This window comes from Bos grunniens, chromosome 27 (genome assembly GCF_055505025.1).
Source record: "Bos grunniens cultivar Pamir isolate PY7600 chromosome 27, Bosgru_T2T1.0, whole genome shotgun sequence".
Lineage (NCBI taxonomy): Eukaryota > Metazoa > Chordata > Mammalia > Artiodactyla > Bovidae > Bos > Bos grunniens.
In genome coordinates, this window is record NC_141191.1 from 39,424,287 (window position 1) to 39,442,742 (window position 18,456).

Here is an 18,456-nt window from a genome sequence, read left to right on the forward strand (position 1 = left end):
CCCGCCGCCATCACACCTGGGGGTGGGGCGGGCGTCCGCCGCGCTCTCCGGGGCCCTAAGACGCCCGCTGTCCCCCAGGTCCATCTCCTACGTCACCACGCTGAGCTCCTTGGCCTTCCTCATCCTGCTGGCCCTCTACCCCGTGGTGGATGTCAAGGGGCTGTGGACGGGAGCCCCGTTCTTCTACCCGGGTGAGCCCCCCCGCCCCAGGCTGCGCGGAGGAGGGCACCCAGAGGACCGGCTGGAGGCCGCGAGTGGCCGGTGCGGAGCGTGTCCCGGGGGCCCAGGCAGGCATCGCTGGCTCTGTTCCCAGGCAGCCCCCCATTTTACCGTTTCGTTTGTGGGGTCGTAAACGCACCCGGCTGGCCTCCTCAGGCAGGTCATTGGTTCGGGGCGCTTCACAAAAGGGGCTGTGCCTTCTCATGGAACAACCACCCCCACACATGCACCCTAGAGATGACGCGTGAGTGATGCTAGGCGCCGCCTGGGGACGCTGGGGCCGGTTTAGACACGCTTCCACCCAAGACGAGAGGCGGCAGACGATTTCAGTGACTCGTTTCAGCCCCGAGTCCAGTAACAGCTACTCTGTCTTGTCCTCGGGTTTTCTGGGTAGAGAAGGTAAGTTAATATTTCTGACTTTCAGGTTTAGTATTCCAGAGTCACACTTGACAACAGGAGTATTTTCTAACTTTCGGTTGTAATTTACACTCAAATCCTTAACATACCCATCCCTTATATCTTTGGGCCATAGCCGATAGCAGAAGTGGGTGCTTTTTCTCTTTTTCCACTGAACCAAAGTCAAACGTCCAGAGTTAGGCGGATGACCACTGTGTCTCCCCAGGGATGAACTCGATCCTGGTGTACGTGGGCCATGAGGTCTTCGCCAACTACTTCCCCTTCCAGTGGAAGCTGGGGGACCAGCAGTCACACAAGGAGCACCTCGTGCAGAACATGGTCGCCACCACCCTGTGGGTGCTCATCGCCTTCGTCCTCTATAAGAAGAAGGTGTTCTGGAAAATCTGAGGCCCCAGCCGAGATGTGTTCCTGGCAGAATGGCTGGGCCCCAGGGATCACTGACAGGAGTCCTTGCTTATAAAACAGATGGGCTGTGTGTTTCCCAGCTAAGGGGGCGATGCGGACATGCTCAGGCTGGTTGACTGGGACACAGCTCGTCCGACTCGGCCTGTGTACACAGAGCTCAAACAGCTGAACCATAATTGTCTTTTCTCTCCATCTGCTGTGTGCACAGCTGCCTCTGGAACTTCATTCTAAGGCTGTGTGGTTGAATTTTTCACAAGGGATGACCAGGCGCCTTTGCTTCTGTGCCGGATGAAGCTGCCTCATCCATGTTTCCCTGCAGCCTTGTCTTCCCACGCTTGTCCACAGAGACCAAGATGCCACCATCGCTGCCGTGTCTGACTGTGAAGCTCACTGGGTGTCACGTGTAGTAACATAGTCTACTATATTTTGGTTACGTAGTTTAATATTCCAAGAAAGTCCAAGTAATATCCTTTCAGATCCGTAAGGTATGGGTGGGTCCAAAAAAATGCCTTTCCCTCAGAAGCCAATGTCTGCATTTCCCCACTTGAAAAATAAGTGAAACTGTAGACGTGTGATTCCTGGCCATGCTCACCAACAGTTATCTACTTAGGCACCTCCCTGAGCTCATCACCTCTCCATCTGTCTGCCCACCCGCCTCTCACCCGTCCGTCTGTCTGTGTATCTGGAGGGGGAGGGTCCCCTGAGCCATCCTCTGTCTCTAGGAAGAGAGGAGCCCGCTCGCTCTGCCATCCTCACCAGGCAGGTCCGCTCTAGCCCTGAGACCCAGTGGGGTGGGAGGCATCAGTGGCTTTCCTGAAATCCTTAGAAGAGATCATTTTGTTACCGAAAATGCTTCAAAATAAATGATGTTTAAAAAGCTCTCACTGGAGTGACTCCTTTCAGAATGACCCTCCACGGCAGAGGCAGCTTTCTTGCTTGGAATCACCAAACTAAAGCATCGTTTGTCGGGCGCGAAGGCGGAGAACACAGAGGACCAGCACTCCCGTGATGCAGGGTCCTGTGTCCAGGGCTTCTCTGTGGCAGAAAGGTCGCACTGTGGAGCATCCTCGTGTGATGAAGTGGGCTCACCTCAGCCCGTCCCCTGGCGTCAGCTGTCGCCCCGTGGATGACGTGTTTTCCAGCTACCCTGTCTCTGCCCCAACTTACATCCCAACTTGTACCTGCCCGCCCGAGGATGCCTCCACCTGCATGACCGCCAGCATCCGGGCACCCCCCGCCCCCGTCTTCCGCAGAACTTTCCAGCTCGGGCTGCCCCAGCTCTGCACACAGCTGACCCTCCGTCTCCCGGCTTCACCCGCCTTCCCTCCTGTCTGCCCCTTTCCCGCGTTCAGTCGTCGCAGTCTTCTCAGGTCTGTCCCCGGCTCCCACCCGGAAGTCCTCATTCTCATGGTCACCGCCTGCTCCTCTTGCCCAGACCCTTGGAATCATTTCTGAACTGGCCTCCCTCCCTGGGTCCCTCCTGTAAAGTCACTGTTCACTGCCCCAGGCCGTGCTGCACCTCACTGTTGGAGGCCCCGGCAGCATCGTGGAGTGGGCTGTGCTGGGAGGAGGTGGACAACTTGTCAGGAGGAAAACGCGAGCAGTGTAGGTGGGAAACTGCCATTATCAAGTGTCCCCCTCAGTGTAAAGCCAGGGCTGCCCCTCAGTCCTGTTTACCATATCTGTTCCCGCAGCATCAGAACCAGGTTCCTGTTACCCTTTGCGGTGTAGCCAACTGTCAGCCCCGGGTGGTGGAAATTCAGAAACTGGCACTTAGATGACCTGTTTGCAGAGTTGACTTACATTATTTTTTCACAAGGCCTGATCAGTTAGTTCATAGAGCTGTGATTGCTTTAATTTTCCAACAATAAAAGCCTTTTGGCGTTTGAGGGGTGGGGGGAATGGATTATACTTCATAAAGCAGTGTCACGGTGCTTAGTTGCTCGGTCGTGTCTCACTCTTTGTGATCCTGTGGACTGTAGCCCACCAGGCTCCTCTGTCCGTGGGATTCTCCAGGCAAGAATACTGGAGTGGGTGGCCATGCCCTCCTCCAGGGGATCTTCCTGACCCAGGGATCGAAACCGTTTCCTGTGTCTCCTGCATTGGCAGGCAGATTGAGTCATGGGGGACGCTCTCAGATCAAATGCCTTCCTTGCAAGAACTTCCCCTGGAGCTGGAACAGCGCTGTGGGCAGGCAAAACCGTCCCTGGCTGAGCCCAGAGCACCTGCCTGGCTTCCTCCCAGCCCTTGGATGTGCCTCCTAGTTCCAGCACCACTTCCCACCTCCTCAGGGAGCTGGGCCTCTGGCGTCTGACTGTGACTAGTGGTCCTGTTCTACTTTTTTCTTCTTCATTTTCTGTCGACATCTGAGCTGTCACACTCACCCCCTGCCTCTAGGGTACCTTCTCTCATCTCCTGTTCTTATCCCAAAGTAATATTTTTTTCCTCTGTGTCCTCTAATATGTGACTGGGGTCAACCTCGCAGCGTGATCGCTTTCTGCCCTGCACGACAGTCATCTAGGCACTGAACCGGCCTCCCGCGCTGGACCATAGCTCGTGGAGGGTGAGGCCTTGCCCATTTGCACGTTCTTCAAGTGCAGACGCCGTGCCCGGGCCCCATGCCCACGTGGAACAGGTGCCAAATCAACATTCGTGGAAGCAAAGCGGTGGTGGTGGGTGTGTCCTTAGTCTAAGTGCTGAAAATGTAGCGTATACCTGGCATGCACGTGTGCGTGCAGGGGTAAGGGGTGGTCCTCGCTGAGGAGGCCCCTCTCTTGCAGGGCACCTCTGTGGGTGGTCACGGCTGTGTCCCCCCCAATCTCAGTGGGTGTGGCTGAGCAGGGCCCCCTGCAGAGGCAGTGCACCCAACTGGGGAGAACACCAGTTAGGGTGTCTTGAGCTTGAAAGCACAGGAACTCCGGCTCCAGCTGGGTTAGCAGGAGAGCATCACCCGGAAGTAGTCCTGGGGCGAGCAGGCCCCAGTTCAACCCCAAGGCCCAGATGCCGCCCCATCGCCATCGGGAAGGCTGCACACAAATCAACTCCACGCGGGAGGGAGCAGGCGTTCCCTCGATGGCGCCTAATGTTATTGTCCAGAAAACCCTCCCCAGACTGTGCAAGACCAGCCATGACAGGGAGCTTGGCCTGGCTGGGCCCGGGCTGAGTGGGGACAGCTGGCATCTCCCTGGGGAGGGGTGTGGACGCCCCTGGGCAGCGCTGCCTGCAGAAAACACCCGTCACGGGGCATCTTTGGGGGAAGTCGGGTGGAATCCTTGAGGAACAAAGCAAAGCGTGCTGTTCTGTAGTGGGGCTATCGTAAGCTAACATCGTGTCTTCATTTGTGCACGTAGATTCCTAATTCCTCTTTATAATGAAGTTAGTAGGCTGCTGTTCTTACACTTTACCTCCATCACGCTGGCCCATAAAAGGCCTCTTTCATGATGCACAGCAGTCGAGTTTGTGTCACCCAGTATCAGCTTAAATAAAAGTCAGCATATTAGCTTCTTTCCTTTAATGTCATCCCAAATAAACAGGGGTGGCAAACGGACTTTGAGAAATTTTCTCAACATCTCAAACTGCCTTTCAGAAGAGGTTTCCATCAATTGTGAAAATCCAGGGGAAGAGCTTTAAAAAAGACACTAAGCAGTAGAGCCACAACCCTAGAACAATGCAGTGCGGGATTTAAACACAACTTTTGTTTAGAGTTTGAAATTAGGCGGGAAAACGCACTGCCAGGGTGGTCTTCAGTTGTGTGTTTGTGTAACCTGTTTTCACGGATGAGGCGAGCCAACATTTTTCTCCTGACAATCAGTTTTTCTTGGGCATTAATTCCCATACATTGTTTTTCTCCAGGCTAAATGCATTTCCAAATTCAAAGTTGATTAGACACGCTACATGTTAACGCCTGATTTAATTGCGGATGTGCAGACACGCAGAGGCAGCCAGCCTCCCCCCGGCTCTCCTTGGCAGAATCCAGCCTGAGCACAGCTGTCAGGACAGCTGGCCTCCGTCCCACAGGGCCAAGCACATGGCTTCCCACAGAGTCTGTTCCCATCTCAGGGCCAGTGGGATTCTGTCCTGATCTCCAGGACTCTCTACAGAGGTCAGTTCTTTTCTGTTTTTCCCACCTTTCATGGCTTTTCAGTGTTGCGTTTTACCTTGCCAGTGGTCACACCTTTCCACTTGATACATAAGAAATTTTCTTCTATGTGATTAAACTCCATATGTTGTTTGGCTTGTTAAGTCGTGTGTGCATGCCAAGTCCCTTCAGTCATGCCTGACTCTTTGCAACCCCCTGGACTGTATCCTGCCAGGCTCCTCTGTCCATGGGATTCTCCAGGCAAGAATGTTGGAGTGGATTGCCATTTCCTCCTCCAGGGGATCTTCCCAACCCAGGGATTGAGCCCGCCCACGTCTCTATGTCTTCCTGCCTTGGCAGGCGGGTTCTTTACCACTACTGTGAAGTGGCACCAATTCCTGCCTGCCTAGGAGACAGCAGCTCACATCCGTTTAACAAACCCCAGGCACCACTGAATTAAAAAAAAAAGATGATTGGTCCCTTTTATCTGGGGCTACACACGTGGGTGTTAGGAAGTCTTGATGTGTGCAGCCCCCAAACACTGATCTGAAGAAGGGATTATGAAACCAAAAAGTGTCTACGGCGTTTACTGTGAAAGTTGCTAGGGGCAACACACATGATGGTAAAAACAACAGGATGATTTAAAAAAAAAAATTTTTTTTGTTTGTCTTTGGCTGTGCCGAGTCTTCATTGCTGCACATTTCTCTTTTTTGCTGGGCTTTTTTCTAGCTGCAGGGAGCGGGGGCTACTCTTCGCTGAGGTGCTTGGGCTTCTCATCGCGATGCTTCTCTTGTTGCGACTCCCAGGCTCTAGAGCACAGGCTCAGTGGTGCTGACACACGGGCTTAGTTGCTCCGTGGGGATTGCTGGGTCGCATGGTAGCTCTGTTTTTAGTTTTTTAAGGCGCCTCCACACTGTTCTTCATAGCGGCTGCACTAATTTACATTCCTACCAACAGGGAGGAGGGTTCCCTTTTCTCCTCACCCTCTCCAGCATTTATATGTAGACTTTTTGGTGATGGCCATTCTGACTGGTGTGAGGTGATACCTCATTGTAGTTTTGATTTGCATTTCCCTAATAATATGTGATAATAAGCATTTTTTCCATGTGCTTCTTGGCCATCAGTCATCTTCAGAGAAATATATAAGTCTTCTGCCCAGTTTTTGACTGAGTTATGTGATTTGATATTGAGTTGCGTGAGGTGTCTCTCTATTCTGAAGATTGTCAGTTGTTATCATTTGCAAATGTGTTCTCTGGGTTATCTTTTCCTCCTATCTATGGTTTCCTTTTGTGTGCAAAAAGTTTTAATTAGGTCTCATTTGTTTTTGTTATTCTAGGATATAGATCCAAAATATATTGCTGATTTATGTCAAAGAAATATCCTGCCTATATTTCTCTCTGAGAGTTTTATAGTATCTGGTCTTACATTTAGGTCTTTAATCTATTTTGAGTTGGTATTTCTATATGGTGTTAAGAATGTTCTGATTTTGTTCTTCTACATGTAGCTGTCCAGTTTCCCAGCACCACATATTGAAGAGACTGCCTTTTTTCCATTTCTGTTTCTTTGCCAGTACCATACTGTTTTGATGACTGTAGCTTTGTAGTATAGTCTCAAGTCAGGGAACCTGATTCCTCTAGCTCTGTTTTTGTTTCTTATGATGGCTTTGGCTTACTTGGGTGGGGTCTTATGTGTTTCCATACAGGTTTTTAAAGCTTTTGTTCTAGTTTTGTGGAAAAGTGCCATTGGTAATTTGATAGGGATTGCATTGAATCTGTAGATTGTCTTGAGCAGTATGGTCATTAAAAAAAAATATTTTTAAAAACATTTGTTTATTTGGCTGTGTTAGGTCTTAGTTGGGCTTGTGCAGTGAGTAGGCTTAGTTGTCCTGTGGCATGCAGGATCTTAATTCCCCAACCAGGGACTGAACCTGTGTCCCCTGGCACTGCAAGGTGAAGGCTTAACCACTAGACCACCAGGGAAGCCCCTTTATATAAACTTCTCATGCAAGGTAATGAAGCCATGCTCTAGTCAGTCAAGTCAGTTCAGTTGCTCAGTCGTGTCCAACTCTTTGCGACCCCATGAATCGCAGCACACAAGGCCTCCCTGTCCATCACCAACTCCTGGAGTCTACCCAAACTTATGTCCGTTGAGTCGGTGATGCCATCCAGCCATCTCATCCTCTGTCATCCCCTTCTCCTCCTGTCCCCAATCCCTCCCAGCATCAGAGTCTTTTCCAATGAGTCAACTCTTCGCATGAGGTGGCCAAAGTATCGGAGTTTCAGCTTCAGCATCAGTCCTTCCAATGAACACCCAGGGCTGATCTCCTTTGGGATGGACTGGTTGGATCTTCTTGCAGTTCAAGGGACTCTCAAGAGTCTTCTCCAACACCACAGTTCAAAAGCATCAATTCTTTGGCGCTCAGCTTTCTTCACAGTCCAACTCTCACACCCATACATGACCACTGGAAAAACCATAGCCTTGACTAGACGGACCTTTGTTGGCAAAGTAATGTCTCTGCTTTTGAATATACTATTTAGGTTGGTCATAACTTTCCTTCCAAGGAGTAAGTGTCTTTTAATTTCATGGCTGCAATCAACATCTGCAGTGATTTTGGAGCCCCCCAAAATAAAGTCTGACATTATTTCCACTGTTTCCCTATCTATTTCCCATGAAGTGATGGGACCAGATGCCATGATCTTAGTTTTCTGAATGTTGAGCTTTAAGCCAACTTTTTCACTCTCTAGAGGGGTGACCAAAACTGGTGACTAACAAGTTCCTGAGCTTCTCTCACAGGACTCCAGTGAAGGGAACAGGTTAAAACTGCTCCACCTGCAGCCTGTTTTCACTCAACAAGCTCAGTTTGGTTATCTGTTTTCTGTTCTTCCTCTTTAAATGCACAGCCTCCTGGCCTCTTGCAGCCTGGGAGCCTGGAGTTAGCTCCTGCCCAGCACAAGGTGGCTAAGCGTGGTTTGGATCCCCAACCCTGAAGGTGGGGCCATGTGGGGTTCCTGTGAATGGCCTGCTATCAGAAGCCTCCACCCTCAGATCACGTTTGGGGCCTCTGGTGTGAATGTGCCGAGGCAGGAGCCCAGGTACCCCGGCACAGAAGAGCCATCACTTCATCTGTCCCTGTGCCTGCAGCCACCCTGCTCACACTACAAGTGCCCCTCACCCTCGGCGGCGGCTCCGAGACTTGTTCTCGTGCCTCACTTGGCTGCAAACCGCTGCACCTCAGCATCTGGCTTGCTGCACGTGCAGGCAATGGACCCGCTTCGCCAGCAGTGACTGAACTTCTTAGCTCTTTCATTCTTCAGGCTCCTGAGAAACAACTGTTCATGTGATGCTTACCTAAGGTATTTCAGAAACAGTGACAGACACCAGCCTGACACCCATGCTGGACTCAGAGGTGGGAAGCCCTGGGCCAAGCTTGTCCCTCTCCATCTTCACAGCCACCAGGGGAGGGCCCATGCCTGCTCCCACGGACTCAGAGGTGGGAAGCCCTGGGCCAAGCTCATCCCTCTCCATCTTCACAGCCACCGGGGGAGGGCCCATGCCTGCTCCCATGGACTCAGAGGTGGGAAGCCCTGGCCCAAGCTCGTCCCTCTCCATCTTCACAGCCACCGGGGGAGGGCCCATGCCTGCTCCCACGGACTCAGAGGTGGGAAGCCCTGGGCCAAGCTCGTCCCTCTCCATCTTCACAGCCACCCGGGGGAGGGCCCATGCCTGCTCCCACGGACTCAGAGGTGGGAAGCCCTGGGCCAAGCTCGTCCCTCTCCATCTTCACAGCCACCCGGGGGAGGGCCCATGCCTGCTCCCACGGACTCAAGAGGTGGGAAGCCCTGGCCCAAGCTCGTCCCTCTCCATCTTCACAGCCACCCGGGGGAAGGGCCCATGCCTGCTCCCATGACACGCCTGAGGCAGAGGCAGGAGCTTGTCCCTGGTATCAGAAAGGAGGGGCCAGCTGGAGCTGGGCTGGTGGGTGGCTGCAGGGCCGGGGACACGTCCTCCACACCCTTCCCGGACCTCTGGGCAGGACCCACCCTGGCCCCCACAGCACCTTCAGTGGAAGCTCACTCTCGTTCATTCTGGCATGAAGGTTTTCGATATTAAAACTTGCTGAAGGAAAAGGTCTAGGTGTTGATACCTAATAGTCACCAAAGCCTAACTATGCTAAAGAAAATCTTGAGGTCGTGGAAGCAAACGTCTTTCTAAATAAAGGACACTCTCGTTCGTACACTTAAAAGAATTAAAAAGTAAAAACAAAAAAACACCCCAATTTATTTACAAAACAAGTTCTTTTGTTTTACAAAAATTACCCCAAAAAGTGACAAAAATAGAAACAGCTTCTCAGACTCTTGGGAACTGCTTCTAAGTGACGGAGGAGTCAGACCTGGAGGCTCCCTTCCGGGAGGGCCCTCAGGCCAGGGTTTGGAGCAGCAGGATCTTCTCGTTGACGCAGAACCTGTGCAGCACCAGCATCAGGCTCTCCCCGCAGCGGGACACCTGTCGCTCCATGGCCAGGCGGAAGTCCTCCTTCACGCCCTTGGTGATGCCCCGGGTGACCGTGTGGTGCCTGGCGGGGCGGCGACAGGGAGACAAACGGGCGGTTGGTTAGCACGGCCGCACAGGTCCGCGGTCCCCGGGCAGGAGAACGGCCTGCCTCAAACTAGCGGAGAGCTTTGGAAAGAAAAACGCCCTGACCAAACAGCCCCCCGCCTGGTGCTTCTTGGAAAGACTCAGAACCGGAGTGTCACCTTCCCCACTCGGGACAAGGCTGTTCTACGTGCCTGAGCAGTTCCAGCCAGATGCCGGCTGCCTGCCTCTGGCTCCCGCAGCTCTGACGCTGGGCTCCCCCGACTCGCACACAGTTCAGTGACGCGGGGCTCACTGCTCAGGCCACATGGCTCTCGGGCCCAGCCAGGCCGGCCTCGGGGGGCAGGTCGCCTGAGTGGGCAGGACTGTGGCCGTGACCCCTGGCTGGGGTCTCCGCACAGCCTGGGTCACCAACACGACTCTGCTCCCCACGATGCCAGGCCTATGTGCGGGAAGTGGGCACAGCTGGGGTCCTGAGATGCGGGTCTGGCACGGACACGGGAGCAGAGTCCCTGGAGGAGAGCCTCCTCGAGGTCTGGGGGGGCCCGGGAGCCCCTGGTCGGGGAAGCAAAGGCGGGTTGCTCAGGGTGCCCTGGAGGGTGTGCCTCAGAGAAGGGGGTCACAGAGGGAACCCCGGACACCAACATGAAGAAAGGAAAAGAAACACCTAGCAAAGTTCAGTGGGTTCAAGTCAGAGGAAAGGAGTTGTAACCAGCTGCTCAGTGATGGGGTGGATTCAGACCAACACAAGGCACCTCCATCCCCAGCCCTCTGCCTAACTCCCCTCAGACAGGCACAGGGATGTAAAACTAGACTGTGAGGGTACTGGCCAAAATTAAAAGGTTTGAGACCACTTTTAAAAATGTTTCTGTTTTTAAAACCTGAATCATATCAAGTAAGAACAACAGAAGTGGAAAGTTGCAGGGTAACAGAAGGGGAAATAAACCCAGGCGTGGTTAGACGAGCACTGTACTACCGGCCACTCCACGTGCCCGTGGGCGGCTTACAGAACTACGCAGCGTTCGCCAGCACAGCCACAGACAAAACTCGGGTCTCCGTGGACACTTCTAGCCGGGTCCGGCTGCTGACCTCGGCAGGGAGGACACAGGGTCAGTGAGCCCCACTGGGGGCACAAGCAGCCCCTCTGTGCTGCCCTGAGATACGGCTCTTGGGGACCCAGCCTGCAGCCCCACATGAGAGCCCGCCCTCTGACCCAGTGAAAGACACTGGTGTTGGCAGACCCTGAGTGAAGGGCATGGGAGCCTCCAACCAGAGGCGCCCCTTCATGCTGGTAATCACAAAACGCCATGTCCCGCTGGGCATGGGCCCAAGGCCAGACCGTTTCCACACATGAAGAGCAGTGCAACTCAATTATATTTCTATCAGAGTTTCTATTGCTCTGGTAAGTTTGGATGAAGAAGAGAATGAATTAGCTTCTGTGGTTTAAGACCAGGATAAACCAGTTAATAAACGTGGTGTCCTGCCTACCAGTTATTTTCAATTCAGAAAGGTGAGGTCAGTGTCACGAAAATAACTCTGCTAAAGCCAGCTCATTGAGGCTGAACCCTCAACCCTGGGCACGAATTTGGAAATCCCAGGATAAAAATTCACTTCTGAGTTTTGCTATCCTTAAACATTTATCACCAAATGCCTTATGTTTTATGAAAAGAGAATCGTAGTTCAGTGCCTGATCTGATGTGTGCTTAATCTGACACACTTTCATATAATGTTCACTTATTTCCAGATCCATAATGATTTTTAAATTGAACACAAAAACACTGGCAACTTATGGAAAAAAATAAGAAATGTTAACAATATTACAACCAGATGGCTTGCCAAGGAATGCGGAACAAATTAAAAAATTAAATAAAGCATGAAAAAGGGCACCGAGGAACGAAGAGCTGAAAACCATGGGCGGTAAGACATGTCAACGAACAGCACACTATGAGCAGGCGTGTCCGCGCGGTACCTGTCGGCAGTCTGTATGCTGGGCTGAAGCACAGGGAAGAATTCCTGCTGCAGTAGCCCCATGGGAGGGCTAGAAGGCCTTTAAAAAACAGCAAACAGCGGCATTCAAACACCCACACCGACTCAGCCTGCACTTAAAAAACAACACTCCAGAGAAAACGCATGAGACGGGGGGCCGGCAGCCCTGGGCCCTGCGTGGCGGCTTCGGGAGGACGGGGCCCCCCGGCTGCACGTGCGCCCGGGCCCCGGCTCAGCCCGCTGAGATCCGGTGTAGAAGGGGCGCCGGGGAAGAGGCTGGTGCGGTGCCCCGGGACGGCCACGGAGGGGCAGGGCCCCACGCCTGTCGTGACCACACCAGTCCCACAGAGCAACCTGGCGACGTTTCTGAACCATCGCTGATGGGACTGAAGCCCCACGTGGAAGAGGCCCTTCTGAGAAGACTGATAGGACTGGCGTGTTTTTGGTAAAGGCTGTTTAAAGTTCACAAGGTAGTGAGAAAAGGAACAGGAAGGGGGATGACGCGAGTCTGGGCCGCAGCTTCGTGGGGTGCTGTGACAATCGCACGTGCTCTGAGAGCACGGGCCCGCGCCCAGCTCAGGGCACCCGCAGGGACGGAGCGTCTGGGTCGCTCAGCCGAGCGCCTCCAGGGCACGGCCAGCATCTGCGGGGAAGCATTTCTCTCCTTCAGATACGAGAGGGCAACCCGCAGAGCGCAGACCCAAGCTGGTCCCTCCTGCCGTCAGGCCCCGGCGCCCCGGCACTCGCCCCACACCAGGATGGACAGGTGGCCTCGCCCAGGCCTGGGCTGGCCTGGAGGGGCTGGCCTCTGCTCCCCACATCTCCGCACTCAGCTGCGGGTCTGTAACGGCTGCGGGTAATTTGTTTGCGAACCAAAAGGAAAAGGAATGGGATAGTTTTACTCAAGATTCTAACTGTACCTCAACTGGCTCAGGTGGCCCGCTTCTCTGCAGGAGTTTCTCATCAGAAATTTGTCAGGCAGGTTTCAGGCAAACTCTGAGACTCACACAGTCAGCTCACTAAGCAGGAGCCCCTGTGCCTGCTTCCAGACTGACGGAGGAGCAGGTTTCCTAGGAAGCTGAGTGGTCTTCTACTGGGCATAGGGCGTTAGAAGAGACTAAAGGTTATACTAACCGTGGGTGGGGAGGGGGGGCACAATTAATCCTCAAAAGCCTAGAAATGCCTGCTGTGTCTCTGCCTCGCCCTGAACACCCCACAGTCAGTCACGCTGGCTGTCCAACAGCCCCGGCCTTCACCCTTGTCCGAGAGCTGGTCTGCACATCCCCGTGTCTTGAGCAGCTCAATAAAACTGGCTGAAGAAGGAAGGGTCAGTCTTGATTGTCTGACAACCCCATCTGTCACCTTCCCCAGCTGAGCATCAGCTTAGTGGTGGGAGGATTGTTAAACTTAGGTTTAACCTTAACCAAATGGAGTTGATCCAGCTGAGGCTGTCTCTCTATTATGACAGTTTGTATGGTGTGCGTTCATGGGAATTAAAGGAAAAGTTATTCAAAGTTATGTTTGTGAATCCAGCCTCAAAACCGGGCAGCCACAACACAAAACGGCTTACCTAGGTTCCCATGTCAAAAAGCCATCTTTGTTCTCAAACACCGTTAAGAATATTTTGAACCAGGCAGTTATCTTCCCCAGGTTCGAGGGAAGCTAACGGAGCAGGAAGATAAGCGTGCCTGGCGCACTTGCCTAAGCCAGCTAATGTGTACAGGTCTTCTGTCTGCATGTTAAATCTTCAGAATATTTAGCAACATCTGCAAGATGAAGGAGAAGCACACCCCCTCGCCGTATATTCCCATTCCTGACAGGACGCCATGTGGGCTGTGCCCGACCCTGAGGTTTAGGGAATCCAGAAGGAATGCCTCTCACTTCCCTCTCCTGACATTTCTAACACCCTCCATGGATGGAACAAGATGCAAATTCCTGCTTTCAACCGGAAACTTGTCCCTCTCACGAGGCAGGAAAAGGAGCTGGTCCGAGCCTCAACAGCACTGGGCTCTCCCTCGGGTCTCGGTCTCCTGCAGAGACAGTGACCCTGCCTTGCACACGAGGACCGTGCAGGACGCGGAGGGGACCACACGTCACACCATGCGTGGCCGTCCACAGCAGGGAGGATGCACTGTCCACACCGCGATGAGGACTGGAGGGCAGAAGCGGGGGTCATGAGCTATTTAAAAATCATAAATGGTCACTGACTTCATCCAGGTGTAGGGGGGCTTGGCCAGACCAAGCCCCAGCCTCGCTGCAGAGGCTGGGGGGGGCCACCTGATGTGAGCAGGCGGCTCGCTGGGGAGGGCCTGAAAGTGCAGTGTGTAAATCAGGTCTGCAGGTTTTTCCTAATCCAGCACAGCTGTGATGAAGCATGGCTTTTCTTAATGAAAAGTGTTCTAATCAGAAATTATAGAATCAGTCTGTATGTTTTAGAAAGGAAAAAGGTTCTGTGAATGAGACTTTCGTCTGGTGAAAAAAAGTATCAAAAGTGACAGAACTACCCCAATTTAAACACGCTTCCATCAGAAATGTAGTTAAGGGAAGGCCAAGTTCAAAAGGATCCCTGGAGTCAAACCTTCTTAAAAATACAGTTTGGATTCCTTCCTACTAAATGTCTGAAAGCTACAGATATTTACAAACATTTCTGACACGCACAGAGAGCGGGAGATGGGGGGGCTTACTTGATCAGCATTCCTTGATTGGGCAGCAGTTCCAGATGGATCTTCCCACCTTCCTGAGTTCTCAGGTAGGCGAACTCCTCCAGCATGTCGATATCTGAGGCCAGAGTCAGGGAACCACATGTGGGAGCCAGGAGCCCTGCTCTCTCGGAGGCGGACACGGGCTTGCAGCTCCTGGGTAACACCCGCGGCCACCCCACCAGCAACCCGGGCCTGCCTGAGTCCAAACCAACAATTTCTACGCCAACCAAACTCCTTCCCAAAGAGAATTACGGTTTTCATATGGGTGGTTAAATGGCCTGCATGGTCGTGAAAGCAACACCTTTGGCTTTCCTAATAAGAAATGAAAAAAAAAGGGGGGGGAGGGTGGTAGGGGTATTATTTCCACCCCTCTGCCTCTACCCAAAGGTTAAGAAACACTGCTGTAGGCACCTCGCAAATGAAAACTAGCAGGTAAGAGAAGCAAGTGTGAGCACCAGACCTTGGATTCTAAGGTGGCTTCTCCCTGTTCAGCAGTACCAAGTCCAACGCTCCCCGTCATGAAAGCAGGTGCCGGTGGGGCAGCATCTCTGGTGGGTGCTCAGCACACCTGTGACACCTGCTGCTGTGACCACGACCCCGGGGCCCCTCCCCAGACGGAGCCCAGTGAACGACTACGTCCCGCGGCCCATCCGCCACCGGGGCCCTTCAGCATCCCGGGCACCTTCCAACAAGTCGCTCCAAGTGGGAAAGGGACCGGGGCTGCTGACATTCCTGGCCCCTCTCTGAGGTCTCTCCTTTCACAAGACTGACAGCCACGACCCCATCTCAGAGCTCCACTCCTCCTTTCTCCCCACATCACTGACACCACTATCTCTCCCCCAAAGGGTTCACTCATTTTTGTCCCAGCAGTTTCTTCTGCTCAGACAGGGCAAAGGATACTTGTGACGTAATTGAAGAAGTTCTCGTACTGGAAGTTCCCTTGCTGGCAGATCTTGCTGACGGCTTTCAGGAAGAGCGCCTCCCCGCGCGGCCACTCGTGCTGCAGAAGGACGATGGCGTGGCCCAGCGCCATGTCGTCCCTGCTGTCCGTGAAGGCTCTCAGCTGCGGACACGGGGCGGGGGCGTGGGTCACAGGGTGACCGAGGCCGGCGGCGAGGGGCCCGGCCAGGGGACCCGGCGCCCAGGCAGCGTCCTGGTGGGAGCGGGTCACGCAGGTGGGGACGGAAGCTCTGAAGGTGGGGTGAGGCGGGAGGAAGCTGAGCACCAGAGGAAGGATCGGGGGCTGCTCTTAAGGAGCTGGGCGGGGGGTGGAGGGCGGGCCAGAGGCGCCCTTGGAGAGAAGTCTGAGGACACCCGAGGACGAGGACGAGGACGGGGCAGGCGGGGAGGAGGCAGGAACGTGAAGTGAGAAATCGTCACAGGGCTTCCTGGTCAGGATCGGCAGGCACCCTGCCTAAAATCACTCCAAGCTGCTGCTGCCGCCCAGTACAGACCAAGAGCAGGGCTGGGGACTGGCGTCCCGAGGCGGAGCCGCCCGCTCAGGGGCCGTGGGGGTTCAGCCTGTCCGCCCCGGCCGCCCCAGCCCTGCGTTCCGTCAACCGTCCTGAGGCGCCGCACTCTAGGATGATAAACTCACAGCCCTCTCTGAGCCCAAGAGCACCTCTGCTCCATTCTGCGGCACCTAGTACATCCTGACTTGCAGGCTAACTCATAAAACACTGGACATCACGACAGGCGAGGCTACGTGCGTGTCTGCCTCACTGGTACCTGGACTAATAGGTAACATTGCGTCTCAAGGACGGAGGTTATTGCCTACTCTTCTCTGCCTAATGCAGCTGACATTTAATAAATATTTGTTTATTCCTCCCACTGCTTCCCTTGCTATACCAACGTGCTCTCAAAAGACTAAACTAACGTGTGCTCAAGGCTCTCAACTTGAGTCACTCCAGATCTTCAGAACAATCCTCTGAATTAAATTCCTTTCATGCTAATCACGAAACAGTGGAAGCAGTGACAGACTTTATTTTTCTGGGCTCCAAAATCACTGCAGATGGTGACTGCAGCCATGAAATTAAAAGATGCTTGCTCCTTAGAAGAAAAACCATGACAAACCTAGATAGTGTATTAAAAAGCAGAGACATCACTTTGCCATCTAAAGTCTGAAGAGTCAAAGCCGTGGTTTTTCTAGCAGTCATGTACGGACATGAGAGTTGGACCATAAAGAAAGCTGAGTGCTGAAGAACTGACGCTTTAGGACTGAGAGTCCCCTGAACTGCAAGGAGATCACAGCAATCAATCCTAGAAATCAACTGTGAATCTTCACTGGAAGGGACTGATGCTGAAGCTCCAATACTTTGGCCACGTGATGCAAAGACCCAAATGACTGGAAAAGACCCTGATGCTGGCAAAACGAGAGGGCAAAAGGAGAAGGGGCGGAGAGAATGAGATGGTTGGATGGCATCAACGACTCAATGGCGTAAGTCTGAGCAAACTTTGGGAGACAGTGGAGGACAGAGGGGCCTAGCTACTGCAGTCCATGGGGTGGCAAAGAGTCAGCCTGAGTGACTGAAGAGTAACAGTAACGAGCTGATCAACGTGAAGCTTACCTTAAAACAAGCCAACATCAAGTGCAGACAGTAGGGCATGATGGCCTTGCTGGTACACGGCAGGAGCTTCAGATCCGAACCTAAGAGAAGCCCGAGGCAGGCAAAGAAGAGAGCTTAGAGGGGCAAATGATTGAGGTGCTTTCCTTAAAACAAAAAGGGTAAGCCCCAGTCACACGGTCTCAAACACAGTTAAACCACAATTACATTTAGTGAAGGTAAAAATTGGTTTTTGAATCGTCTCTGGATTTCATGTCTCAATCTCAATTTCTAAAATTGCTTAAATACCTTTTATTATGAAACCTTTGAAATGTACAGAAAATGACAAGACAATATCACAAACACCAGTGTGCTTTATCACTCAAGTTTTATAAAATGTTGACACTGGGTTTAATTTTTAGATTTTCATACACAGCATCACAAATCCGGTCTGCCTTCTGTGAGCCCCTTCTGATCCCTGCCTCCCTCCCTGGAAAGAAAGTGAAAGTCGTGCAGTCATGTCGGACTCTTTGTGACCCCATGGACTGTGTCCATGGCATTCTCCAGACCAGAATACTTGAGTGGGTAGCCTGTCCCTTCTCCAGGGGATCTTCCCAACCCAGGAATTGAACCGGGGTCTCCTGCACTGCAGGCGGATCCTTTACCAACTGAGCTATGAGGGAAGCCCTGGAGGTAAGGGCCATGCTGAATGAGGGGCTCAGCATTCCTACATACACTGCGCACTTGTCGGGCAAGAATCTGTATCCGTACACCTGAGAGGAACGTTCCTCGTGTTTCCAGTCTGTGGTGTAAATGGTGTCTCAGCCTGCACATCCCTCCGCTGATCGTGTGCAGTGCGACACCTGTGACTCCAGCTTGCTGGTTTTCCATGTTACATAATGTTCTATTGGTAACACAGACCACCACTGATTTATCTATTCTTTTCCGTTTAACCCTGGGGTTTCCCATTTTTCACCATTACAAACAGTGCTGAAATAAACATTCTGATATATTTCTTCATACTTGTAGAGAGCAGTGGCTGTTTTTCACACCAAGATTTTAGTCCTTTCCTTTATGGTGTGTGCTCCTTATATCCTAAATCCTTCTCTACTCCAAGGGCAAGCAACAGCAAAGAACAGAGACACTGCCTTCGTGTGGCTCCTATGCACACGCACTCACACACGTGCACACTGCTGGCCCTGGACCAGCACAAGTTTGAACTGCACGGGACCACTTGTGTGTGGACTTTTCAGTAGACAGTACCGGCGTTTTCACTTTACAGATCTCTAGATGAACTAACTGCGGGATTACAGATCACAGCATGTGCCATCAAAAGAACTAGGGTTTGAGCCCTGATTCTGCCCAAACTGTTGCAGCTTCCTGCCTGTGGGTAAGTCATTTGCCAATTCTGGGTGCTGAGGCAGAGAGAGAAAAGTACCTGGATTTTTGACTACTGGGGGCAGCAGGAGGAGAGAGGGGGTCAGAGCCCTTGGGTTAACTCCTGCATTGTTCA

At 52.7% G+C, this 18,456-nt stretch overlaps 2 protein-coding genes and 1 long non-coding RNA gene across 10 annotated transcripts in view; 2 read left to right on the forward strand and 1 right to left on the reverse strand.

The window, feature by feature from the left end:
- The window catches only part of HGSNAT (heparan-alpha-glucosaminide N-acetyltransferase), a 34,053-nt gene extending 32,131 nt beyond the window's left edge, over positions 1–1,922 (forward strand). For 3 of the 4 annotated variants that reach the window (XM_086380490.1, XM_086380492.1, XM_086380491.1), the window contains 2 exons: positions 79–191; positions 842–1,922. In XM_086380490.1, the coding sequence (XP_086236616.1) occupies positions 79–191; positions 842–1,023 (295 nt within the window). In that variant the 3' untranslated portion in view covers positions 1,024–1,922. Of the gene's footprint in view, positions 1–78; positions 192–454; positions 619–841 lie in introns of all 4 variants that reach the window. The other variant, XR_015156245.1, reaches the window with a different exon arrangement.
- A 1,604-nt stretch (positions 1,923–3,526) lies between these two features.
- LOC147343850 (uncharacterized) lies at positions 3,527–5,283 on the forward strand. Its single transcript, XR_015156246.1, has 2 exons — positions 3,527–3,676; positions 4,894–5,283. It is a non-coding gene; the product is annotated as an uncharacterized LOC147343850 (long non-coding RNA).
- A 4,094-nt stretch (positions 5,284–9,377) lies between these two features.
- Positions 9,378–18,456, reverse strand: part of INTS10 (integrator complex subunit 10) — a 33,383-nt gene continuing 24,304 nt past the window's right edge. For 3 of the 5 annotated variants that reach the window (XM_086380486.1, XM_086380489.1, XM_086380484.1), the window contains 5 exons: positions 16,968–17,047; positions 15,301–15,463; positions 14,383–14,476; positions 11,682–11,759; positions 9,378–9,692 (listed from right to left, as the gene is read on the reverse strand). In XM_086380486.1, coding sequence (XP_086236612.1) covers positions 9,536–9,692; positions 11,682–11,759; positions 14,383–14,476; positions 15,301–15,463; positions 16,968–17,047 — 572 coding nt within the window. In that variant the 3' untranslated portion in view covers positions 9,378–9,535. The remainder of the gene's footprint in view (positions 9,693–11,681; positions 11,760–14,382; positions 14,477–15,300; positions 15,464–16,967; positions 17,048–18,456) is intronic. The other 2 variants (XM_086380487.1, XM_086380485.1) reach the window with 1 other exon arrangement.